General features: G+C 36.6%; 1 protein-coding gene across 8 annotated transcripts in view; it reads left to right on the top strand.

Moving 5' to 3' along the window:
• mon2 (MON2 homolog, regulator of endosome-to-Golgi trafficking) overlaps nucleotides 1-27,175 on the top strand; it is a 74,252-nt gene that overhangs the window by 44,683 nt on the left and 2,394 nt on the right. For 5 of the 8 annotated variants that reach the window (XM_031898878.1, XM_031898877.1, XM_031898874.1 and 2 more), the window contains 11 exons: nucleotides 562-855; nucleotides 1,633-1,831; nucleotides 3,925-4,550; nucleotides 5,709-5,852; nucleotides 7,469-7,486; nucleotides 7,715-7,843; nucleotides 9,755-9,945; nucleotides 12,202-12,262; nucleotides 12,944-13,067; nucleotides 16,989-17,196; nucleotides 19,738-19,820. In XM_031898878.1, the coding sequence (XP_031754738.1) occupies nucleotides 562-855; nucleotides 1,633-1,831; nucleotides 3,925-4,550; nucleotides 5,709-5,852; nucleotides 7,469-7,486; nucleotides 7,715-7,843; nucleotides 9,755-9,945; nucleotides 12,202-12,262; nucleotides 12,944-13,067; nucleotides 16,989-17,196; nucleotides 19,738-19,820 (2,077 nt within the window). The remainder of the gene's footprint in view (nucleotides 1-561; nucleotides 856-1,632; nucleotides 1,832-3,924; nucleotides 4,551-5,708; nucleotides 5,853-7,468; nucleotides 7,487-7,714; nucleotides 7,844-9,754; nucleotides 9,946-12,201; nucleotides 12,263-12,943; nucleotides 13,068-16,988; nucleotides 17,197-19,737; nucleotides 19,821-27,175) is intronic. The other 3 variants (XM_031898879.1, XM_031898876.1, XM_031898875.1) reach the window with 1 other exon arrangement.

Below are 27,175 nucleotides of genomic sequence, written 5' to 3'. Positions count from 1 at the left end.
AACCACGTGTTCCTGTGTCTCCCAAAAATGATAAGTATTCAATCATTACACATGCACTAACTCTTTGAATAACAAATTCTCATATTCCTATTTTATTTTTATGTGATTCCAACTTCAGGTATAGGTATAATACTGAATATTTTTGTCTTCAAAAAAGAAAAGCTTACAGCACCAAATACATCTTCAGATATTTGAAATCATTAAAGGGTACCTATCACCCTCAAATTGTTTCCTCCACCAGAGGTGCCGTCTAATAGAGCCATGTTGTTTGCCATTTATGCACATAATAAATGAGTCTCCTCGATCCCTCATAATGCGCATGCAACACAGCTGCCTGCACCGGGAACTTCCTCCTGGTGGGGGCTATTTTTTTTTTCTAGAAAAAGCTATTGTTTTCCCCAACCGGAGTGCAGGTTCTATTAGCCCACACCTTTGGTGGGGGAAACAATTTGAGGGTGATAGGTGCCCTTTGAAGAACCAGATCCTTTAAAATTATATACACTTTATGAAATGTGATCTTTCACCAACACAATGTAATTTTATGTGTATTTATTTTTGTAGTGGAATATTTCTGATTACTTCTACCAAAGAGGAGAATCCATCGAGAAAGAACTTAACCGTGAAGAAGATTTGCTTCAGAAGCAAGCAAAAGAAAAAGGGATAACCTTAAATCGTCCTTTTCACCCTGCTCCGCCTTTTGATTGCCTGTGGCTCTGTCTCTATGCCAAACTGGGGGAGCTTTGTGTTGATACACGACCTGCTGTGCGGAAAAGTGCTGGCCAGACGCTGTTCTCTACAATAGGGGCCCATGGAACTTTGCTGCAGCATGCAACATGGCACACTGTCATATGGAAGGTATTATGACAAGAATTAATATTTCTAGCAAAGCATATAATTCTGTGTGCAGAGAGCAAACTGGAGCTCTGTATACTTAAAACCTATTCTAATTTTTCTTTTAGCTAAAAAAGATTTTAGAATTAGGTCTATGACACACACAGCATTTGATTCTCTGCTGATTTTGAAAAGTGATGTTACAGTGATAATCAGAGGTATTGGGCAAACTGTGGCACTTCTTATGGAAATTGGAAGCATCTCATGTGGGATAATGTTGTTTCTATTTCCGCTAGAACTAGCAGCAATCAGAACCAATTGTGTGCCTTAGTCCTTTGAGGGGGCAGATGATAGAGGTTTACTGCTTACAGTTTTACAGTGGTAACACCATTAAACATTTACTTGTTTTATCATGTTGCCAAATCTATTTTTTACACCATTTAGCCACTCAGATGGTGAACTGAATAGGGCTAAACAAAATATTCACCTTCAGGCCGCCAGTGGGATCTCAATGGAAGTCAGTGAAATGGCATAGGCTTTGAGACACAACACTTATGTAATCTTAAAGATTAAACTAATGCATTTGCTCAAGCAGAACTTATTAGTTTATTTACAATTAATTTACATCTTCGTAAACTGTAGTAATGGTAATGGTAGTTTGCACAGTTCTCCGAATGACTAAGCAAATCATACATTAAAATTGTATAAAAAGAGCTGTGTAGATTTTATTTTGTTTAAAGTCTGTACTGGATTATAATTATAATATATATATTAAAGTGTATGCTTTGTTTTGGTTGTTAGGTCCTGTTTCAGCTGTTGAATCAGGTCAGAGAGTCTTCAACTACAGCTGATAAAGAAAAGATTGAATCAGGAGGGGGCAATATACTCATACATCATTCAAGGGACACAGCAGAAAAGCAGTGGGCTGAGACCTGGGTACTTACACTAGCAGGAGTGGCACGAATATTTAACACTAGGAGATACTTGCTGCAGCCTCTAGGTAAAGTATCCCACTTCTCTCCAGTACTAGAATACCTACAGATCAATTCAACAGCTTATCTGCCAGTGTAAGAGTCCCACCGATGGGCCCATCTGACTGATATCTGGCCAAAAACAGGCAGATGTTGATCTGGTGGATTTGATTTTTCTTTGGTATCAGTAACCACAACAGCTCATTGTTTTGTTCCTTGCCCCAATGTCCTGTGTCCCCATCATCCAAAATGCCTCCTTCCTCTGGCGTTTACTCAGGATCTCCAAATGTAATGTGTTTTACATGCAGCGTTTCCAAGTAATGTGAATGGGAAGGTATTGTTGGATGCTTCACCCAAGCACCTGTGTGACAAAAGTGATCCCTTTTCCTAGCTCTTCTTTCTTCGTGCAGATGTGCAGTAAAGTGAAAAGCCAAACTTTAATAAAAAAAAGACATCTTTTTACTTTACTGCACATTCGTTGACCCTGGGGTATCAAAAAAAGACGAAGTAGAAGAGTATCGCTTCATGATGCTCGCTGAGAAGAACCCTGTGCCGGTGGGGGGGTTACTTTGGCACTCTTCACTGATTTTACATTTTCTTCTTTAAGCGCCTTTTCTTACAGTGTAAACAACCCCAACTTGGCCAGTCTTTTTTTTTTTTTTTAACGACTGAGATTTTTCATACTGTTAGCCAGCTCAGTTGTCCTTCTTTGGGCTGTCTCTAATTCAATTATATCTTGTTTTATCACTGGAGCAATGAAGGGCTTTTCCAGTGCTTTCTAAAGGAGAAGAATGACCCTCTTTTCCCACGAATCTATGCCACTTTAAATACCTTGTTTGCACTTGTAGCTGCTGACTGCCGTTGCTTGCTACAGCCAAATACCCCAGGTCCTTCTCTATAAAGTATTTGATTAACATAGTCCAATTAAGGGCGATGATACTTGAGCATTTTCAACAAGAGTATACTTATTACAAATACACAGTAATAGTATATATACTGAATTGTGTAAGAAGACTAGTCACTTTTTTGGTTTTGCTGGTTCTTCTCAGAGTTTGAAAGTGAAGTTGTGCATTAATAGAGAGTTATTATGGAAAAAATAACCTATAAAGTTATCTTTTACCGGGTTATAGTATGTCCTATCCTTTTCAATTTGGTTTTCATTTTTTTTAGAGTTTTTAAATAATTGTTTTTTGTCTGCTCTCTCTTACCAGCTTGCTGTCTGGTTGTTGGGGGTCCAGAACCTCATCAGCCAAAAAGATATTCCTTTTTGAGACTACAGTTGTTAAGTTATTGTTACTTTTAATTATTAATATTTCTGTTCAGACCCTCTCCTATTTATCTTCCAGTCTCCCATTCAAACAGCTGTGTAGTTCCAGGGTAAATTGGAGCTACTGGTTAACTGCTGAAATTACAAACTGGAAAATAAGGACCAATTATATAATGTCTCAGAATATTTACATCACGCTAAACATTTTATATAAAGGTTAATTACCCATTTATTTACTAAGAAGTAAATTAGGGATATGGCACTCATTGCATATTAATCACAGGTACTTGTGGCATTCAAAACTTCTTGGCACAGCAAGCATTAAGTGTTGCTCAGAACCCACTACTAGTACAGGTATGGGATCAGGTATGGGATCCCTTATCCGATAACCCGTTAAAAGCTCCGAATTAAGGAAAGGCCATCTCCCATAGACTCCATTATAAGCAAATAATTCTAATTTTTAAAAATGATTTCCTTTTTCTTTGTAATAATAAAACAGTACCTTTTACTTGATCCCACCTAAGATGTAATTAATCCTTATTGAAGGCAAAACAATCTTATTGGGGTTATTCAATATTTAAATGATTTTTTAGCAGACTTAAGTTATGGAGATCCAAATTACGGAAAGATCAATTATCCGGAAAACCCCAGGTCCCGAGCGTTCTGGATAACAGGTCCCATACCTGTACTGAATTACACACTGTTGTCAAATGGTGTGCTGGTGTCAAGTGGCTCATGGTACATGAGTTGGTGTTCAAACTAATATGTTATTGTATATAGTATGTGTTTGCTTGTTAGGAATAAAAAAAAAATAGTAAAAGTATGTAATATATAAATGTCTTTATCCCAATTTAGGGGATTTTTCTAAGGCATGGGATGTCCTTCTTGATCACATTCAGTCAGCTGCTCTCAGCAAAAACAATGAAGTCTCCCTAGCTGCACTAAAAAGCTTTCAGGAAATTTTACAGATTGTTAGCCCTACTAGGGACATGGACAAGCCAGAGTCTTTGCCTGGAATTTCGGTACCTGTGCCTGTTCTTATTGGACCAGTTGCCTCTGGACTAGGAAGACCGCTAGTGAGAGCTGATTCCACAGGGGAAAGACTTAGCAGGTATAGTATTCCTGAGCAGCCCATAACAGTGGATGAGATTGAAGACGCATCTCTATGGTGGGCAGCCTGGAACACCTGGTATCGGATTGGTACAGAAAGCACTAAACCACCAATTACTTGTGACAAACTGACATTTATCCCTAGCCAGCCTTTTCTCACAGCTTTAATCCAGATTTTCCCAGCTCTTTATCAACACATCAAGACTGCTTTTAGCATGGACGATCTACAAAAGCTGGGAGTTATATTACATGGGGCAGTTTCAGTGCCTATAAGCTCAGATGCCTCTCCTTTTATCCTCCCCTCTTACACTGAAGCAGTGTTGACAAGTCTGCAGGAATCTGTGCTCACAGCTTTGGATGTCCTACAAAAGGTGACTAAATTAAAATTACCTGCAATCTAGTAATATCATCTCATTTCAAATAGCCTAGCCCTGGGAATGGGGGAGGGGTTTGTAATAGGTTTTTAGGCTGGAGAACAAACTTAATTTAGCTTTTTTTAATAATGCAAAGTCTTTTTTGTGTGTTCTTTATGGTGTAGTTACAAATGATTTCTAAACCTGAAGAGCAACTTGTTTCTGTTCTTATATGATGCAGCATTTCATCTACAACAGTACTACTATATTCACTAACTAAAATGTTCTGCTGGTATGTTTCAAAATTGAATTGCATAGATATTTTTCCAGCCCTGGTCCCATTTACTAATATAATTAGTATCTATTGAGTTGTCATTGTGCTTGGTGTGCTTTTATACATCAGAGCCGGTGGGAGCAGTAATCATCTTATTACAGTAATTATCTTGTAATTTTTCACCCCTTAATAGATCAAGATCCTGGGGAATCATGGCACTTAGCTATAAATAAAATATGTACTAATTGTAGCTTAAGCCTAGTGCCAATATACCAGTCATTCTGCTTTAATGTATAGTACACAAGGTGCAATGTACAGGCTGCATGGATGCAAGTGCAAGTGCAAGAGACTTGCATAAAGAACTGGTGCCACAACTTACAATAATTTATCAATACAGTTCCTACTTACATCAGTAGATTCCATGCAAGTTGAGGGATGTGATTTTTTTTCAATGCACAGGTTATTGTACTGGTATTCTAAGAAAAAATGCTGTTTTGCAGGTAAATTTTTAAAAAAAAACCCCAGATTGCAATGTTTGAGTTTTTGTGCCTCTCCTTTACAGTTACACTCACTTATATTCATAGATTATTATTTCTTTATTATAATCGGTTCCTTTTGTGTAAAGAAATACACCTTGAAATATATTTTTTGAATTTGGGGTTGGGTTTACCAATTTTTTACAAATATGTGGCCCCAATCAGGCAGAGGTTGTGTATAGACAGCATTTCACCAATATATATCAACAATTGTATCCGTCATACTTCAAATCAAAGTATTGCAGGAGACCATAAGCTTGCAAACTAAGAATCCAGGCATGATACCTGTCTGATAATTCTCATTATGTAAGATTATATATGCTTTATTATATAAGATTGTTTCATATATGTATCTTCTCTGTTTAGGCAATCTGCGTAGGACCAGAGAATATGCAGAGTATGTACCCAGCGATTTTTAACCAGCTGTCTGCATTTGTGCAGTTCTCCTGTAAACCTCCACAATATGGCAAGCTAGAAACAAAGCACATTGCAAATGCAAAATATAATCAAGTAGGTATTTTTTTTTTATTATAAACTATATTTAGTAGTATATGTATACCTTGTATAAACCCTAACTGAAACGGAATACATAGTAAGACAAAAAACATCAGCATGGTGATGAAAGTGATGAATGTAAGTACGGTAGTTAAACTACAACAAATCTACAGGCAGGTGTGCCAATAGTGGTGCAACAAGAAATGTTTAACTTTAATTAAAGGAGAACTAAACCCCCTGGATGTGTGCACTATTTCAGATGGACAGCTTAACAGAATTACATCTGACCCCTCCCAAACTTAAAATACCTCAGCCATTACCTTTAGTGTGCTGCTGACTGAATACCATTCAACATTGCAGCATTAATTATGGCAGCTCTCCCCCTTCCTTCACTTCGTTGCAGTAGTGATACTGACTTGCGCAATATATCCTTGTAACAAGCAGGCACATGCGCAGAGGCTGTCAGGAAGATGGACAGTAAGGGCAAGTAACAAAAATGGCATCCGTAAATAGCTACTAAGCTGCTTTCTGTGTATGTATATATAAAACATAAACCGATTTACTTGGGGGACTATTTACCTAGGCAAGCATTATATTTGTTAAGAAAATGTGCAGAGGGTTTAGTTCTTCTTTAAAATTTAATATTAGCTACATTTCATGTACATAAAATTCTGAAATAATCAAGTTTTTACTATCCCCCTCTGGGCAATCTGTCTCTCTACATGCAAGCTTTGTGTCTGTTTAATTGTTTGTTTAATTTGAAAGGCCATTAGCTAACTGCCCTTCAGACATTAAAATCTAAAGAGTGTCTTGATTATTTCAGAATTTTTAGTTATATTAAGAAAGTTTTAGAATATCCATGAGTTGAAGCTCATCTAAAATTTTAATTTCTACATTTCAAGATAGAACAGATGCATGCAGTGTATGCAAAAGGGTTACAAAAGAAAAAATAACTACTACTAGAGGCTGCCATACACTGTGCAGCAGTGATCCCCAACCAGTGGCTTGTGAGCAACATGTTGTTGCTCACCAACCCTTTGGATGTTGCTCCCAGTGGCCTCAAAGCAGGTGCTAATTTTTTAATTTCTGGTTAGAAGGAAAGCTTTGATTGCATAAAAACCCAGTGTAATTGCCAAACAGAGCCTTCTGTAGGCTGCCAGTCAACATAGAGGCTATCCAATAGCCAATTATAGCTCTCATATGCACCTCTGGGAACTTTTTTTCATGCTTGTGTTGCTCCCCAAAACTTTTTCCATTTGAATGTGGCTCACGGGTATAAAAGTTTGGGGATCCCTGCTGTACAGTATCATTCTGATCAGCATTCAGACAATGCAAGGATACCATTAGTGGTATCCTGCTACACAAGGAACCAGGCAGGTCGGGGGAGGAGAGAAAGCAGTGATAAGTGAGTTGGGGGGGAGGGCGTGGCGGGGACGGTAAGGAACTTTAGAATAGTCGAAACTCTGGGTGGGCAAACAGAAGAGGTACATGACTTGTACATTCACCAATAATGTTCTAATGCACTAATTTCACCTTAATTTATAATAATTTGCACCTCACTTTGTTAATAAAATGTAGCTAAATTAATTTCTTTATTCTGTTTGTTCTGCGACATAATGGAATCACAATAGATCCAACTTTTTGCACCGGTGAGTGATATTTTGTTAACAGTTGCACTCTAATAATAGACATTGAACAAAATCAAAATTCTTTTACTTGCAATAATCAGTTCTCTCCCTTCTAAATAAGCATGCTTTGCTTCCTTTTCCATGGGTAAATGTCCTGTTCCAGATCGTGCATGCTTCTAATGATTCATTTTTGCCAGATTTTCTTTAAAAATCCTCTATTCACGTAGTTTTCCTCTTTTTCCCTCCTAGGCCGAGTGGGTGGCTTTAAATTATGTACCTTTTGCAGAGAAATCGTTAGAAGTCATGGTGGATCTTTACCAGAAAACAGCTTGTCATAAAGCAGTAGTGAATGAAAAAGTTCTCCAAAATGTCATTAAGGTAAACTTATTTAGAGCTATTGACCAATATGGTTTGGATTTTTATATGTCAGTACTTTAAGGTCTTTTTTTTTTTTTTTTTTTTTTGCAAGACTCCAGGGCCTGCAATGCTATAGGTCTCCTTCTGTGTTTTAGAGACTCGTTGCAACTTATCCCCTTTTCCATCCACAGCCAATTGAATAGTTACCACAAAGCTAATATCTTTGTGGCTTTCACACTTGAAGAAAGCTGTCAAGGTACTCTGCTCAGACATTGCAGATGTACAGTAGAACTCAGTCTGATGCATAGTAATATGAGTGATACAGGTATCTGGCTATGTCAGATGCAAGTTTAGTTTTGCATTTTACACAGATTATTTATTTCAATATGCTTCTTTAGAATGAATTGCACAGTCAGTTGTAATACAGATGTCTGATCAAATATGTTGAAGATTATCCTCCACTAGATGTCAGTCAAGATATATTTCATATTGTATGAAATATAGGGGCAGATTTATTAAAATGTGAGTTTAGCACTTATTACAAAAAACTCACCCACATTCTATTCATTCCTATAAGATTTTTAAAAGTGTATTCATCAAAAAAATACACTGCTGAAAAGATGCATGCAGTGTATGCAAAAGGGTTACAAAAGAAAAAATAACTACTACTAGAGGCTGCCATACACTGTGCAGCAGTGATCCCCAACCAGTGGCTTGTGAGCAACATGTTGTTGCTCACCAACCCTTTGGATGTTGCTCCCAGTGGCCTCAAAGCAGGTGCTAATTTTTTAATTTCTGGTTAGAAGGAAAGCTTTGATTGCATAAAAACCCAGTGTAATTGCCAAACAGAGCCTTCTGTAGGCTGCCAGTCAACATAGAGGCTATCCAATAGCCAATTATAGCTCTCATATGCACCTCTGGGAACTTTTTTTCATGCTTGTGTTGCTCCCCAAAACTTTTTCCATTTGAATGTGGCTCACGGGTATAAAAGTTTGGGGATCCCTGCTGTACAGTATCATTCTGATCAGCATTCAGACAATGCAAGGATACCATTAGTGGTATCCTGCTACACAAGGAACCAGGCAGGTCGGGGGAGGAGAGAAAGCAGTGATAAGTGAGTTGGGGGGGAGGGCGTGGCGGGGACGGTAAGGAACTTTCTACACATTCTACACTTTCTACACATTCTACACATTCTATTCATTCCTATAAGATTTTTAAAAGTGTATTCATCAAAAAAATACACTGCTGAAAATGTTATAGGAATGTATAGAATATGGGTGAGTTTTTAATTATTAAGCACTAAACTCACATTTTAAAAAAAATCTGCCCCATTGACTTTTATACAACAATTTTCAGATTGATTTGTTTTGTCAGTGTTATTTTTTTCAACAACACAGCTTAAAAGTGTAGCACTTCTACCTTGCAGTGGGTTTCCAAGTTCCAGCTTGTGCACTGCAAGAAGTGTGTATGTTCTCTCTGTGTCCGAGTGGCTTCCCTCTGGGAACTCTATTTTTCCCCCACACTCCAGAAACATAGAGGCAGGTTAATTGACTCCTGATTATATACCATACTATGTGAATATGATAGGGACCTTAGATTTTAATATGGCGGGGACTGATGTGAATGATTTATAATTTCTGTAAAGTGCTGCGGAAATGTGTCATATAAATAACAGGAGATTTTTTTTTTTTTTTTTTAAATGTTTAGTTTGACTATTGTTGGAAACCCTTTTAATTAGATCCACTATAAATTGACCCCCCCCTGCAATATTCATACATGTTTTTGACTCCGCCCAGGGTGGCTACATATCTGCAATGTGAACAAGGCCTAAGATGTCGGTTAACATAGAAATAATTATTTTAAACTACCAACATATATTAATTGAACAGCATTTTCACAGTTTGTTACTGACAAAAACATTTGTATTTATAGACATTAAGGGTACCACTCAGTTTGAAATATGCCTGTCCATCAGAAAGCACATGGAAGCTGGCAGTGTCTTCCTTATTAAAAGTTCTCTCTGTTGGACTGCCTGTTGCTCGACAGCATGCATCATCTGGGAAATTTGACAGTATGTGGCCAGAACTGGCCTGCACCTTTGAAGACTTTTTATTTACAAAAAGGTAGGTGAGGATTTTTTATATATTAAGCACTAAATAAGTGTATTTATGAATCAAGTGTTTCACATATGAATCAAGTGTTTCCCCTCTGTTTGTACCCAAAGTCACAGTGTTGGCCTGGGTACAGAAACTTGGAGTGAATTTTGGTTCCAAAACACACAAGTATGCATTTTTGCATCAAAATCCGCTCCATGTGTCTGCATCCAGACCAACACAATGTGTGCAAACAGAGAGGGCTGTGTCACGATCAGAGGGCCTTATATGCAGGCCAAGAAACAGCCCCGTGTGGCCGTAACCTAAGAAATGGATTAAAAAAATATATTTGTTTTGTTTCTTGTGAAACAAAAACCACCTCTTTTCTATTCCTATTACAATATCTATCCAGATGCTGCTTAACACTGTAACATATATGTTCCAATGACAGGTGAGACAAATGCTGCAAATTTTTAGCCTTCTAATTTGGGGAAAATATGAAGGTTAAAGTGCCAGAGCATACAACTGTGATTTATCTGTATCACTACAGGAAGTGGTATATAAAAGATTTTTTTCCATGCAGGCAGAATAGTATATGTTTATTTACTATGCAGTGGATGGATTTGTACAACTGTCCTTTGGTGGTTGAAACGTAAAACACTTTTGAAGGGCAAAGTAACTTGAAAAGTCTGAAAGGCTGTGGTTGCTGTTTGATATTAGACAGCATGAGATGTGTTATATGCAAACGTATTTAAAGGCTTGTGCAAAAAAGGAGAGGGGCTTAGTGGAAAGTGTTTGGGGTTTGGAGGGGTAGGAAATGGTGGGTGTGGTGGAGGTTTAATGTGTGAAGAAGTAAACTCACCTTCTAAAGCTTTGCTTTAGTAAATTGATATCTTTTGCTACAACTTTTTGACATCATCAAGATCAGTGCTGTACAATAACAATGAATAGATAATTTGAGCAGAGGCCCTAAAAATTGCTTATAGATCCATATCTTGCCTATAGGTCGCCAGTTGGACAACCTTAATCTAGATCACATAATCACATACATACCTCACTCAATTCTTTGTTTTCTAGTAATGGTAACGAGATCTTAAGGCAATCGAAGGGACACCAAACTTCTATTATACCATTTAAACCATTATCATTTAAAGGGATGGTATACCCTCATTTTTATCATTACCTGAAAGAATAAGGCTTGTGCTGAACATACTTTTTGCTTATTGTTTTATTTAAAACATCTATGCTTTCTCACACTATCTAAGAATATGAAGAAAGTTTCACTACTACTTCCTGTTACTGCTGGTCCCAAAAAACTTTAAATTAGCTGATAAAACTAATTACCAGTCCACTGAGAGGTCCCTGATAATGAGCTGCTCAAAGACTGCTGCTTAAAGAATGAAGGGATTTGTTTGTTTAAAAATAGATAGGAGCTCTAAATAAATTGCTCTGTTTATAAAGCAAGGGGAGGCGAGTTTAGTGAACATAACCCAACTTTCAAATGCGTTCATTAATGTGCTCATTTTTTAGGTATTTTAGGTGCATACTGTCCCTTTAATACTCCTGGGATGTAGGTAATCGAAAATGACAGAAGCTTATAGTTTATACAGTTTGATTGATGGAAAATTACTTTAGCTTGTATGTGATACTGGCAGCAAACATTGCTGTTAGAGGGACCTAGAGCTAAGTGTACTATAGTTAGTTATAGAGTTACTAGGGGTTGGATAAAAAAGACAATAATCCATCAGACCCTCCAAATTAGCCCCAAAATTTAAATCCGTGGCCTTGAAATTGCACTTGTAGCAAAATTGTAATATTAAGATGCTGGTCTGTCTTGCATTTGCTTTTCATCTAAAAAGAGTAATGGGTTAATGCTGTAGACATTTACATTTGTATTAGATTAGTCTAAGTGTAACCTCCATGGCTCTTAGAGAACAGGAAATAGCTTTTCAAAGGAAATACTAATTTCTAGTTAATTATAAGGGCTGAATCATAGCCGGTATGCTTCCTATTTCAATATTCGCAAAATGATTAAAATGGAAGAAAAAAAAAGTCTGAGGCTAAGTGTCAAGGCACAGTTCCTATATTCATAAGGAGACTAGCCGGAGTCATTAGTCCAGGGATTGCATGTTTTAATAAAAAAAGACTGAACTCTTAAGGTGTTCCTTGGTGTGTGTGCTTGCTGCTTTGAAGTTTTACTCTGTGCAGCATCACCTTACATCCTGGAACTCTAATAAAGTAATACTTGTTGTATTTTTATTTACCTCTCTTTTTTTTTTTTTTCAGCACACCTCCAGATAATCTTTCAATTGAAGAGTTTCAAAGGAATGAGAGTATTGATGTTGAGGTGAGGGGGTGGGGTTCAACACAGAACTCAGTAACTACATATGTATCAGTTTAAAAAAAAAAGACAATGCACATTTTTTTAAAGTGTGTTGTTTATTCAGTTTTTAATACTATTTAAATGTAGAGCAATCGGCATCATGTTAGTATTAGAACAATGAGGTCCTTGTTTACTAAATATTTAACACTTAAAAGTTATTGCTATCTGTAGCTGTGAGATCAAGGTAAAAGGGTAAATAGCAACCAGCATGCCAGAAAGCTTGGCATGGCTTGGTAACAATGTTAAATGGTAGCATATAATATATTCATATACAAATATGATTTGTATGCTTAGATATCTAATTAGATAACTATTCTTCTACTTTTTACTCGTGTTTTGCTGATTTATGGATTAAAGTACTGAATACTGAAATTCATTCATTACTTCATAAAGTAAAAGAGTAACTAGTTATTGTATATGATATTGTGTCTTGAGAACCCATACAATTAACACACAGAGAAGATAAATCAGAAAAAGAGACTTTTCTTTAGCACAGGCATCATAATCTCCTTTATTAGATTATTGGTAAAAGTTTCAGAAGAAAAGTATATGATTATGAATTACACCCTAATGATTTATTTGCATTGCTGCATTTTTAGTATTTGTTATGTCAAGGGATTATGTAAATATTCTGTTTTATTCCAGGTGGTACAGCTCATCAGCACAGAGATTCTGCCCTATGCCAATTTTATTCCTAAAGACTTTGTGGGTAAAATTATGACAATGCTGAACAAAGGTTCCATACATTCTCAGTCGTCATCATTTACTGGTAAGCATATTTAACAAGAAAGACTGATGGCCTGCTCATTTTCATTTTGATGGAGACTAGCAAATGTCTAATTTCTTAATAATAATATATATAATCTAATAGGAAAGTCTTTTAAATCTGTTATTAAAGGCATTTATTCATAAATAGGTGATTTAACAAATGCAATAAAAAGATTTTGCCTTTTCTGCTTGACATATACTATATGACCATATGGGCTTCTCTTTTAATATCGCATGGCATGTAGTTGAAGCATGATCATTTAAAGCAAGGTCAGCACACAAATCTATTCATCCGAAGGATGTTTTTTTTGTCTGAATAGCGGCATATATGTATAAGCAGAAGGAATGGACAGATTTTTTCCCCAATTTTGTTCCACAAAAGTTGAGGTTTATTTTTTGCCACCCTTTATTTAGACTTTTGTGCCAGTCCATGAAATCCAAGCAGTTTCACATCCCTTGAGGTTGCAGTGACTTGAGTGGCAGCTAAGGGAAGTTCACAGTATGCTGTTGTAGAGAAATAAAGTAATTTCAGAACACTGCCTCCTGCTGCCCACCACTCAGCTATTTAGAAACCACAAAGAATGTGGCCAGAATGGTCATATTGAGGTTTAGTACAGGTATGGGGGACCCAATATCCAGAAACCCGTTATCCAAAAAGTTTCAAATTACAGAAAGGCCATCTACCATAGGCTCCATTTTAAGGAAATAATTCACATTTTTTTAAAAAATATTTTCTTTTTCTCTGTAATAATAAAATAGTACCTTGTACTTTATCCCAGCTAAGATATAATTAATCCTTATTGGTGGCAAAACAATCCTATTGAGTTTACCCTTATCCAGAAAACTCCAGGTCCCGAGCATTCTGGATAACAGGTCCCATACCTCTACTATGTGACATTGGGGGAAGGAGTTAATGTAAAATTTGCCCCAGCACTAGTACCCCAGTAAACCTTTAATATTGGAAAACAGGAATCTGATGGTTGCTCAACATACACATTTTGTAGAAAAACCAGTGCTGTAATAAAATAAACAGGAAGTAATTTTAAACAACCCATAATATTATATAAATAAAAAGACAAGATGCCCCACATAGCCTGCTCAATTTCACAAACTCCGCCTTGAAGACCAGAAATCTCTGTTGCCTGTAAGAATCTCAGTACATCACAGAACCCCTGGGTTCTCTACTTTACCTTGTTTAAGGCTTAGCCAGTTATGTATGTGTTTATTTGAAGTTCCTGGCAGATATCCCAGAGCTGAATGATGAAATGGGAAAGCAAATCTAAGAGCATTTACAAGGCTTTGTCAAAACATTTGCAGGCAAGATCATACAAATGCACTTTATCCACATGATATATTGAAACACTTTATACTCTATCTCTTGGTATGTGATGAATGCCTTAGATGTAGAATGGGCTAACAATTTCATTTTAGATAATTTATAAATGTCCTCTGATACATATTTTTTTGAAGTCTTAGGGTAATAGAGTAATGACAGACTTCATTAAAAAAAAGTGATTACTCATTCTGTGTCCCGATGGCCTGCATCTATCAATATGATCAGCCCAAGGGCCAAATGATTGGTAGTATATCAATAGTATATCAATTGCCATAGCACTGTCAGTGGTTGGAAGGTGATTTTCCTCTTTGACTTGTTGTTGCCCAGCCCTATATAGTGGAGAAACAGCAGTCTAGGACTTGAGAAGAGGTTCTCAGACAGTGAGGTTGGGACACAGAGCAGTTTAAATGATGTGCCTAGCATGACTGAGTGCCCGGAATAGTGTGAGACTTTACCTTTTAAATAAAATATCCTTTAGTGGTTTTATATTGGATAGTTTTATTTTGGGTAGAGCCAGTGGGAAGTGTACTTGATAAAGGCAGGAAGGAACCCTTATTTGAAAGTATAAATGCATTGAGTAGTTTATGAATTATTAGCTGTAAAACATGAGGTGGTCCTTCCTACAATTCATGTGCTTTAACCATCAGTGGGGCAATGGTATAGAAATATAGAATATAATATTATTATATAGTAACAGTGAATTTGCTTGGTTGCCTGCCAAAATCTACAAACATGTAGGCTCATAATGTAATATTGCATAAGTCCAGTAAGCTGCAGTATCTGTGATTCATGTAAAATATAGGGAATTAAGAGGAAAGAATTTAAGTTGCTTAACTGAGAAATGATGAATCGTGTTATTATAAAATATTTCTGAGGAAGTCTGACAGAAGTGCCGGCTCCAGTATTCATTGTTTATGGGAAAAACTGGGTCAGTTACAAGCAGGGAATTGAATCCTACCCAGACAACGCTGTAAAATGCTACAAGTAGCAAGCTGTTTCTCAACAGCCTTTTTATACATGCGAAGGCTTGCAGTATATCATCTCACAAATCTAGGATTTTTTTTAAAGCACTATACTTTATAAGTCATGTAATGTGCAGGGACAAATTCTTAGATAAATGAGTAACAAACTGAAGTACATTCATTTTATCACCAAAGGAAGCAAGCTGCAAGCTTTTGTAACACAGCATATGCAAATGAATATATATATATATATATATATATATATATATATATAACTGTAATAATACAGTATTATACAGTGTAGTAATACTGTATAACTGCAACTGCTTTTTTGCCTGTTTTTAAATGCATTGGTTGTTCTGATGGGATGGAAATTTTCAATCTTATCCATCTGTAACCCAAGAATTTTAAACATTTTTTATACGTAACTTGCCTTTGGAATTTTCTACTTGTTCTATTGGCAGTGAGAAGAATTTGTTTTATCTCTCTGAAAATAAGTTGTGTATATGTAAGCCTGGTGGTATAAACAATCTGTCAAGTGAGAAAACTCAGGTTCCCCCAGTACAGCCATCTTTCCATGCTTTCCTTTTATAGTGCAAACGCTGGCTTTTCAGATTTGCCTTTCCCAGAGATTTTATAAGGGTCATTAATGAAAGTGGTACAGCACTTGGGAGAAATCCTTTTCCACTCTCACTGTCACTGTCACATCTAATAGTTTTATGAATGAAAGGGGGGATGTTCTTATCAGTTAAGTATGCAGCCATCACAGAAACAAACCTGCATGCCACCATATTGTAATGTAAAGCACAGGAGTATACTTTTTTTCATATATTAATTATTAGTAGTAGTATTTGTATTATCATTGTCCGTTTTGGTATTATTGTACAAGTGATCCATGTCATGCCAAGTTTTGCACATAAATAATACATGATGACCCCCAATATCACATGGCAGGTGCAGTTTGGGTGCGGGTCGTAAATTAGCAACATTTTGTGGGTCAAGGTTTTTGCGGGTTAGGTTTAGTGCAGGTTGAGTATTTCCTGACATACATCACTACTTTAAAGGGCATGTTAAGTTCACATCCAAACAAAAAAAATGGTGAAAAATGAAGAATAGATTTACACAGCTGTGATAAATAGAATAACTCTGATGCCCCTTTAGGCATATTTTCTGCATGTAAAAGTTTTGGTTCTCCTCTTTATAAAAATACATATCTTATAGTTACACTTCATGTTACACCAAAGTTTTATGTATTCTTCGACTTGGCAATTTCATTTGCCGTTAATGGAAACAAAGAAGTGTATGTATGCTAAACCTGTATGGAAATCAGTGTAAATAGTAAAATTACATAAATAATTTGTAAAACGTATGCATTTTTGTTAACCATGCTGGTTTCTGTGTGACTTTTTATGCCAAGTTTTACTTATGGTGTCACTATTCCTACATTATAAATGGTAAAAAGAATGTGGAAGCATCTGTAATTCTTCCCTGCTTTTATTTCTGTTTTATTTTCATATAAATGTGCTTTCCCAAAAGCCCTCTAAATATATGCTAAACTATTATTTGTTTATTTATATTTGATGTATGTGAGACGTGCACTGACACTGTCTTTCCTATTTTGCAGAAGCCGAAATTGACATTAGGATGCGGGAAGAGTTTTCTAAGGTGTGCTTTGAGACCTTGCTGCAGTTTTCATTTAGCAATAAAGTAACAACCCCACAAGAAGGATACATCTCTAGAATGGCGCTCTCAGTCCTCTTAAAGAGATCCCAAGATGTCTTGCACCGCTACATAGAGGATGAAAAGCTGAGTGGGAAATGCCCACTTCCAAGGTACATATATCAAACATCCTGCATCAGCATACAATATTCAAACCATTGCAACTTTTGTATTCACTATGTGAATCCTGAACATAAACTTGCATTGCACAACATTACTGCAGTATCTAGTAGTGATCAGTATAATATGTGTTTCATCACTGATCTGTGCTTTAGACTACTATGTCATGATTACGTGAGGAGTCAGGAGTATGAACCGATGTACCCATGTACAGCATAATGCAGAATTCCAATATTATTTATTCTATTGAGAAAATAATGAATTTTTTTTTTACTTTTTCATCATATTGTGAGACAAGTTAACAGCTTTTTATCACTTTTTTTGATTTATAGACTTATTTATGAATTTGTTAAAATACAAAATTGCAATAAAAGAATGGACCATTTTCATAGATTACTGCATTTCTGTGATTGAAAGTTACACATGTATAAACAGCAGAAAATATTTTCAGTTAGCTTATCTCATGGTGTAAGCACATAAACACTTTGTGATTGCTGTAGGGTTGTGCCTATATTCATACTAGCTGGTCTATTGGGTACTAGTGAGGGTAACACTTACCCAGGTTAATTGTGCCTGCAGTCAAGCATTTTTTGATGTAAGACCAATCTATAATGTACAATAATACCATTCTTACTACACACAGTTCTTCTGCTTCCCAGTGTAGCCTACAAGGTATTCTGTAGAATTGACCCATTACACACAATAGATGCATAACATCAGAGAAAAAAATAAAAAATTAAATATAGATTCTTAATCAGCCATTTTAGCATGCAATTATATTTTACAGGATCTAATTAACAAAAGTTACAACTCAAACAGAAGTATATACATGGCACTAAAATAAAGGTATTAAGAAAAGATGGCTAAAGTATGAAAATGTACATTTGTGTCCCTTTCGATGTTGCATAGTCTGTTAGTGGGATATGATCATTGCAAACTCCTTTTCCAGGGCAGCCTTCAGATACACTAAATGCCCACCTGTGCTTAGTTTAAGGGTTATAAACTAGAAAATATAGAATAAGTGATACCTTTTAATGCCTAATTTAATAGATTATAAAATGCAAGCTTTTGGGACTACGTAGATCCCTGTTTCTGGCATGGTATTTACAGAAACTAGTTAGTTGTGAAGTGACAGAAATCTTGATGGAAATCAAAAAACCTGAGTCTTTTAAAGTATACAGATCTCCCAATTCCCCAGCTGCATCAGGGTGTTATTAGCCATATTCATATCTGCCCATAAATCTTCTGTCTCTTGAATTTCTGCATGAATTTACATTACATACTTGAAGTTGCCCATTAGCATAGTGACTGGAATACTGTCTTAATTACTGCAGAAATGCACTGCTACCAGAAAAGTCATTTTCCCACAATTGGTATTATATCTGTGGGAAGACATCCACTGGAGTAGTGTCCAGTTACACCTATATGTAGCTGTGTAGTTGGGCATTTCACACACAGGATAAGGTATGCCACATTGCCAGAAGGAAGAAGATGAAGAATTAACTTCCTAAAATGATGTATCTTTGTTTTAATCAGTTAGCACTTGTCCTAATCTTTTTCTTAATTATTTTGATTTTCATAAATATGCAGTCACACATTTAAATGTATCTATTTTACTGACACTGCATTACATGTAGACTTGTACAATATCAGTACAAAGGTAAAGGAGCAGATATAATGGAAATTTAGTGAGGAACAAGTTTGCCAGATGCTCTGGAAGCAAGTGCTCAAGTAGTAGGCGGCACAAAATCACTTCCCTTGTATCTGCGATATAGCTGCTCTCTGCACCTGACAGTAAGTGCTAGTGCTGGCTATACACTAGACATGAGCCTTTTTTGACTATACACTAGACTTAAGCTAAAGTTTTTGAATAGATCTTTGCCCAGTTTTGCTGCCACAGTGGTGGGACAAATTATGGTGATATGATTGTTGGCCCCTGTAACAGCTGTTCAAATGGAGGCCCATGTGGAACTTCTTGGAGAAAACTGCAATTAAAATCCAATGCTGTGTCTGACCAGATAATTCTTAGGCCAGTAAGCTGCTGACCAGGTCAGGAGTGGCTAAGTCAGTTGGCAGTAGTGGCCAGTTTATTGCTTGCTTGGGAATAACTGTAAGGATAAAAATTACATTTTCTGCTGAATGTTTTATAATGTGTGTCATCTGCATTAAAAGTAGCTGTCTTTCAGATTGAACAGCACCATTATGCACAGTGACATCCATAATTAATTTACATTCTGACCTTCTCCACAACGCACCCTTGGATTTAATGAGTTATTTTGTATACTGGAACAAGATTGTTTATTGAAAAATTAATGCTTTGCGTTCCTGAGACACGTACACTGCTGTGCCTTTCGTGGAACAGTTGGAAATTCATTAGCCTGAGTAAACTGCTTGGACAAGAATGTCTCTGCTTGCTGTTAGATAGTTGTTTTGGGAATTCCCTTATACAATGCATCTACTGTAATATGCCTGAGATGTAGAACATAGCTGAATTTAACTAATCAAAGATTTTATTTGGATTTTCTTCTTTTAAGGCAACGTGTAACAGAAATCATATTTGTTTTGAAGGCAGTCAGTACGCTTATAGATTCACTTAAGAAAACTCATCCTGAAAATGGTAAGAATTTCTATTTTTTAAAATGCATTCATCAGGTGATGTATCTATTCAGGACCATTTATTTATTATAGTATAGTAATTTATTTTATAGCCAGCTGAAGCACCTTTCCAAACATTAAAGGATAACTAAAGGATAAAGCAAGAAAAGACACATTTTTCTGGCACACCTGTATAATTCTAAAATATAACCTTTAATTTAATTAATCGGCTAAAACCTTTAGATTAAAATAAAATGAACAAGAAAGGAAAGATTTAAAAATGTAAAGAAACACGTCCTAGATCTGTAACATGTATTGAACTTCAATACTTAGCCAGTGATTGGCAACTTTGTTGCTTATTTACCAATGTTGCTCACACATATTACAATATCTATTTCAAGCAACATATGTAGCAATTATTGGAAAACCTTATTCCTCTCACTTATAACTCACAGAGGATTTTTAGTGAGACTAGGCACGATCTTTAGGTAAGTATTAATGTGAATTATTTACGCCTGATTTTTAATTTCAAATAAAGGTACATACCCCAATATGACTCATTTATTTATTTATAAATAAGATCTTTATTAACTCTACTGGATATTTCGTACTGGAACTTATGATAAGTATATAGTGATATCTTCATTCCTTAGAACAGCATTTGTATATTTTACTGTTCCCCTGAAGATCGCAAATCGCCTTTAACCTTCGGGTTAGCACATGCATAACCATTGCATTGCGATTAGTGTTGATAATTATCAGAAGAGTTTATACCCATGCTAATATAGCGATCATTCACAACGGCTGGAAGAGGAAGTTTTATCTTGTTTTACCAATTCCTTATTCCACATAACCTCCCCCCCTCCTGGATAAATCAATCCCGCAAGTAGTGTTTTAATACAAGGGAGTCATTTTACCGAAGAGTTATGCAGACAAATTACTTATAAGGAATTGTTGGGGCATTAGGGAGTATTTTACCTCCGTACTTGGCGGTAGTGGACACTAGATTGTGATGTTTACGTAAGTAGTTCTATTGTTATAATCCTTATACTCGATCGCAAAGTTCCCTCTGCACAGGGAAATTAAAATCACTTCCACAATCTGACTACAAACACACGATTAACCCTAGGGTCCTAGTCAGGGGAAATTGTACTTGCCTCCACATTACTGGGCATGTACAATTAGCGATTAACCCTTTATGAACTCCCGGACCGGAACAGTGCCCGTGCTTACTACTTCAAGATCTACCTGTCAACACCGGCCTGATAATTACATCGCTGCTCACGGTCAGCATATCAAGTCTGCTCATTTGTCCACGGAAATTCGGAAACGGGATACCTGTGCCTACCACCTCAGGCTGTCTACCTCGGCAACAGGTTAACCCCTCAGCAATAACCAATCACTGTCAACGTTGCTTTCGATAGCCACACTCCCATATACTTTCTGCCATTCAGTGTGCCGCAAATATAAGACGGAACCTGTGCCTACTATTACCAATCAGTACCTCGGCATCGGGTTACCGTTCATTAACTAAATCCACAAAATACATCACTCGCCAGTGTCAGGTTTGTTACCCCCCAATATCAAATTTCCACATTGCGAAATCTACTGTGCCTACTACTCAATTTCCATTACCTCGGCACAGAGATAAGCAGATCTAAAATATCAATGCCAAAATTCGTGCCTATTTTAGAGACAGATTAACTACCCTCCAAGGTTGGATTTCCAAATTAACAAAGTTTAATGTGCCTACTACCTCGGCACATAAATATACAGATCTAGGTTGTGAACGCCTACGTAAACATCACAATCTAGTGTCCACTACCGCCAAGTACGGAGGTAAAATACTCCCTAATGCCCCTACAATTCCTTATAAGTAATTTGTCTGCATAACTCTTCGGTAAAATGACTCCCTTGTATTAAAACACTACTTGCGGGATTGATTTATCCAGGAGGGGGGGAGGTTATGTGGAATAAGGAATTGGTAAAACATACACTAAGATAAAACTTCCTCTTCCAGCCGTTGTGAATGATCGCTATATTAGCATGGGTATAAGCTCTTCTGATAATTATCAACACTAATCGCAATGCAATGGTTATGCATGTGCTAACCCGAAGGTTAAAGGCGATTTGCGATCTTCAGGGGAACAGTAAAATATACAAATGCTGTTCTAAGGAATGAAGATATCACTATACACTTACCATAAGTTCCAGTACGAAATATCCAGTAGAGTTAATAAAGATCTTATTTATAAATAAATAAATGAGTCATATTGGGGTATGTACCTTTATTTGAAATTAAAAATCAGGCGTAAATAATTCACATTAATACTTACCTAAAGATCGTGCCTAGTCTCACTAAAAATCCTCTGTGAGTTATAAGTGAGAGGAATAAGGTTTTCCAATAATTGCTACATATGTTGCTTGAAATAGATATTGTAATATGTGTGAGCAACATTGGTAAATAAGCAACAAAGTTGCCAATCACTGGCTAAGTATTGAAGTTCAATACATGTTACAGATCTAGGACGTGTTTCTTTACATTTTTAAATCTTTCCTTTCTTGTTCATTTTATTTTAATCTAAAGGTTTTAGCCGATGAATTAAATTAAAGGTTATATTTTAGAATTATACAGGTGTGCCAGAAAAATGTGTCTTTTCTTTCTTTGTTGTATATTAATTATATTACACAGTGCGCACCCTGTATTATAAACAAAGTGTAGTGCGAGGTCTCATTATCTATAGACAACTAAAGGATAAAGGACAAGGAAAGGCTAAGTCACTTGGGGGTGCCAAAATGTTAGGCACCCCCAAGTGATTTTAATCGCTTACCTTGTACCCCGGGCTGGTGCCCCTGTTAGGAGAAAACAGCACCAGCCCGGGGTACTTGTAGTGAGCGCTTCCTCCTTCCTGCTTTGTTTTGCCAGCAAATTCCCGGGACCGGCGCATGCGCATTAGAGTGAAAAGCCGACTTCTCTGTTAAAGTTCGGCTTTTTCACTCTACTGCGCATGCGCACGCAAGCGAAGCAGGAAGGAGGAAGCGCTGCAGCTACCCCGGGCTGGTGCTGTTCTCTCAGAACAGGGGCACCAGCCTGGGGTAAAAGGTAGGCGATTTAAGTCACTTGGGGGTGCCTAACATTTTGACACCCCCAAGTGACTTTGCCTTTCCTTCTCCTTTAAGAAAAAAGTAGGGTAGAAATGTTGTACATTATGTACATTATGATGCCAAAGGCAACCACAGCACTTTAGCAATGAAAATCTGTGCCCCCAAAGATGCCATATGTTCTATGATATTATTTTTAAACAGCCACAGCCAGAGTACAATTATGCCCTTTGCATAACACTGAAGCCACTTCTGATTTTTTGTTAATTCACAGTTCGAACTGTATTGGTTAGTATACAACTTGTATTAATGAATACATGGTTCAAATTTGTAGTTTAAAGATGTGTTTAAAGGGTAACCATCATATTTTTCTGAAGAATTGTGCTTACTGCACAATTCAAATGCTAGAATTAATGGTATTCCTAGGAAGATAACGTTGCTATTTATAGCCCCATTCAGCTAAGATTAGTGCTGTTAGGCCATGTCCCCCTTTTGACTTTTTAAAACTGGGTTTATAAAACATAAAAAAGAGTTGTTAAAGTGAATTATTTTTTTTTACATATGAATGTCTTATAGACTTCCCAAGACAAGGCAGCTGAACTGTGTGAGATGGTAGAGCTGCTTAGATTTCATCAGTATAAATGTTAATAAAAATGTCCTTTCAATAAATTGGGAAGTGGAGCATAAGTGGAGAGTTTGATAAACACCTGACGTGAATGCATTGGTTAATATGTGCTAATATTGAATGGAAGGGGCAGCCTTTTCCTTGTTAAACATGTTATGTCTGAATAAAATGTTACACTAGGCAAAAAATTTGCCAGTATTTATTTTGCTACTCAGCTATGCAAGTATTAGACATATGTGCAGGAGGGCTCATTTCTGGATGCAAGCGATAGAATTGATACAAAATTAGAAGCACTTAGATGCTGCTCACATACTTTTGCTAACACTTGTTCCTAGCAACTTGTTATGGGCAGTAATATGCCCATTCAGGCTGATCTGATGAGTTGCACACAAATATGTGCATATACACTAGGGAACCCTGGAAGTCATGCCAGCTGTAATTCCTGGAAAGTTACGCAGGTTACTGACACCTAGTTAATTGAACATTAATGGTATTTTTGACGCTGCAAACAATGGCAAGCTAGGAGTGACTACCTCTACTCAGAAATTGTGCTCCTCAATTTCCGGCAAATTCACAAAAACAGCTGCTAATTTGAGTCACTATTGGTACATTGTGTGCAAATTGCAGGGGACTCCCCAGTTATGCTCTAATTCTGGGGAAAACATTACATTGTGAGTAAAAAAACATTTTAATTTGCATCCAAAAATTGCAGCGTGTTGCACTGTGTTCATAAATGAGCCCTCTATAAATGATAATAAATAATGAATGTAAATAACCTTCTTTCACTTCCCACTTGACATGCTAGCATAACTGTTGTTTGGCCAATATGTACTGAATAGCAGTACAACAACTTATTGCACCTGGGGAAAATGACATATTTCTGTTTTCAGAAAAAATGTATATTCTATGGTAAAATTACTGATGATTAGGGGAAATTATAATTTGGGTCTCCTTAATGAAAACTGAAAGAAATCAAACTTAAGTTTGATTATAAATATCATTAGACATAGTAACCAAATCTTTCTTCTGATTTACTGTCATTGTGAGAAGTAGGGTAAACAATTGACTGTAGAAAGTGTTGATGTGAGAGGCAAAAAATATTATTTATCCCCGGAACATCAGTCACTTTTAACAGAAGACACCAAGCTTTGAAACAAGTACTGGGGATTATGTACACATCAGTTGGTGTCTTTTTCTTTCTCTGTCTTTGCTATCGCTGTATTTCTTTGTTACTTGTTTTCTCTTAGGGTTATCTCTTTCTGGCTTCCAGCCCACAATACACTTGTGTTCACTCACTACGAGCATTGACGGACAGAGAAGAACTGGTAGCTGGGGGCTTTGTGTAAAGGACAGGATAAAACAAACAATGAACCAGAATAATAAATAGAGAGTAGATATTGACAGCATACAAAGCAGGAAAATCAGTCACAGACAAATAAAACCAACCGCACTAAATGCTTTTCTTCCCAAAAGACATAGCTAAAAGGCAATATTTACTGAAATGAGGGGGCACGGAAGAACTTTGCAAACCTCTACACCAGAGGTTCCTAATGTATGCATTGCCATATATTGTGTCATCCTTTTTTGGACTATGGCACAAAAGTTTAGTTTCCCTTATAAAATTAAGTAAAGGGGCAAAGGGCTAGTAAGAATAATTTTAAATATGTACAGCTAGAAACAATGAATGAATTACATTAATATAGTAAGAGCATTAAAGGGGTGGTTCACCTTTTAGTTAACTTTTAGAATGTCCTATTCTGTGCAACTCTGCAATTGGTCTTCAGTTGGTATTTTGCCTTCCTCTGCTGCCTCTTATCAACTTTCAAATGGAAGTCACTGACCCCACAGCCCAAAAACTATTGCTTTGTAAAGCTACAATTTTATTATTTATCCTCCTGTTCGGTCCCTCGCCTATTTATATTCTAATCTTTTATTCAAACCACTGCTTGGTTGCTAGAGTAAAAAAGAACCTGGCAACCAGATATCTGCTAAAATCACGAACTGGAGGACTGCTAAACAAAAGAAAAATAACTGAAAAACCACAAAAAATAAAAAAAAGAAGACCAAATTGTCTTAGAATATCAGTGTCTACATCATCTAAAGGTGAATTTAAAGGAGAACTACCCCTTTAATAGATCAAGAAGGTGGCTTAATTAGGGGGCAGTATACCCCTTTATGTCATGAGTTCAGTGAATAGGACATGTACTAAACAAATATGTACTGAACATTTTGCCAATTGCTTTACTCACAAAAAAATCCATGTTCTTTGTTGTTTCTGGATCTAAATATCTTTTTAATTATTTGTCTTTTTCTACTGCCTATTTCCAGCTTTCAAATGGGGGTCTCTGACCCCTTCAGCCAAAAAACTATTGCTCTGTGAGGCTACAATTGTAATCTCTTTTTTTTTTTTTTTTACAAATCTTTCTATTTAGGAATCTCCTATTCATCTTCCAGTCTCTCATTTAAACCACTGCCTGGAAAACTGCTGAACAAAAAGCTAAATAATTCAAAAACTATATAAAATGAAGACAAAATGCAAATCATCTCAGAATATCACTGTCTGCATCACACTAAAATTGATTTCAAAGTTGAACTATCCCATAGCTTGAAATTGATGAAAGAGATTTAAGAATACTCTTTTACAATTTTTCATGCCTAATACAGGGGGATGCTTTTACTGGTTTTGTTTCGGTATATGGTATGCATAATGGTAGTCTATCCTTTTCATTTGGCCACTCTCTGAGCTACAAAGCGGGCCCTGGTCTCTCTTTCTGGAGTCCAAAGCATAAGGCCTTATCTATGTCTACAAGTGCAGTTGTGCGTAAAACCACTTTCATTAAAGGTACTTGTGTCAAAATGCTTTTTGCACTTCTGTGTAGTTCTCTGTACAACTTAGCCCTTCCTGCTTTTCATTCCAAATTGAGGACTGCTGTGCCTATTGATGCAGGGGAACCCTGGAGTTACCACCATCTCCTGACCAGGCAGTAGCTCCAGGGTTCCCTTTGTGCTGAGCATATTTGCACCTGAAGTATTAGGCACAGGGTCACTCACATGGTGAACCCTGGAAATGATGCCAGATAGACTTCCACACAGTTGAATCTTATGTACAATGAAATGCATGCAGTTGCTGTAATTTTGCCGAATTGGGCATAATTGTGGCAATTGTATTATTGCCTTGCTTCTACATTACCCCTGGAATTCTGGGAGAAAATTGCTTATCTGATTGGGATCTGATATGACATTCCTCCCTAAGATTCTTTTTACACCATTGACACTTATTGGCCAATAAAAGATCATGTTGTATAATACTTTGAACCCAAGGTGTGATCGCAATGAAATTCTCTTAATTATATAACTAATTGTCTAGTGTGAACCATTCGATTTTCCTTCTGCCACCCAATTCTGTTTCTTTGTAGCTTAAGAATATCATTGTTTTGTCAGGTTTTTTTTTTGTTTTTTTTTTTATAGAACTAACTCATTTGTGTATGGCTGAATCATGCATTGTTGCCTGGTAATGCATAGAGCTGCAGTTCTCTTTCTGTTGTAAAGTACAAGTGTTTCATAGCATGCTGTCTGTAAGAAGAGACTCCTGCGGTGTGTCAGCCAATGGCATGTTGTGTGAACATTGTTATAATAATAATAATCATTTA

This window comes from Xenopus tropicalis, chromosome 3, assembly GCF_000004195.4.
Source record: "Xenopus tropicalis strain Nigerian chromosome 3, UCB_Xtro_10.0, whole genome shotgun sequence".
Lineage (NCBI taxonomy): Eukaryota > Metazoa > Chordata > Amphibia > Anura > Pipidae > Xenopus > Xenopus tropicalis.
The sequence above is the reverse complement of the archived record's forward strand: the minus strand, read 5'-3'. Positions and strand labels throughout refer to the sequence as shown.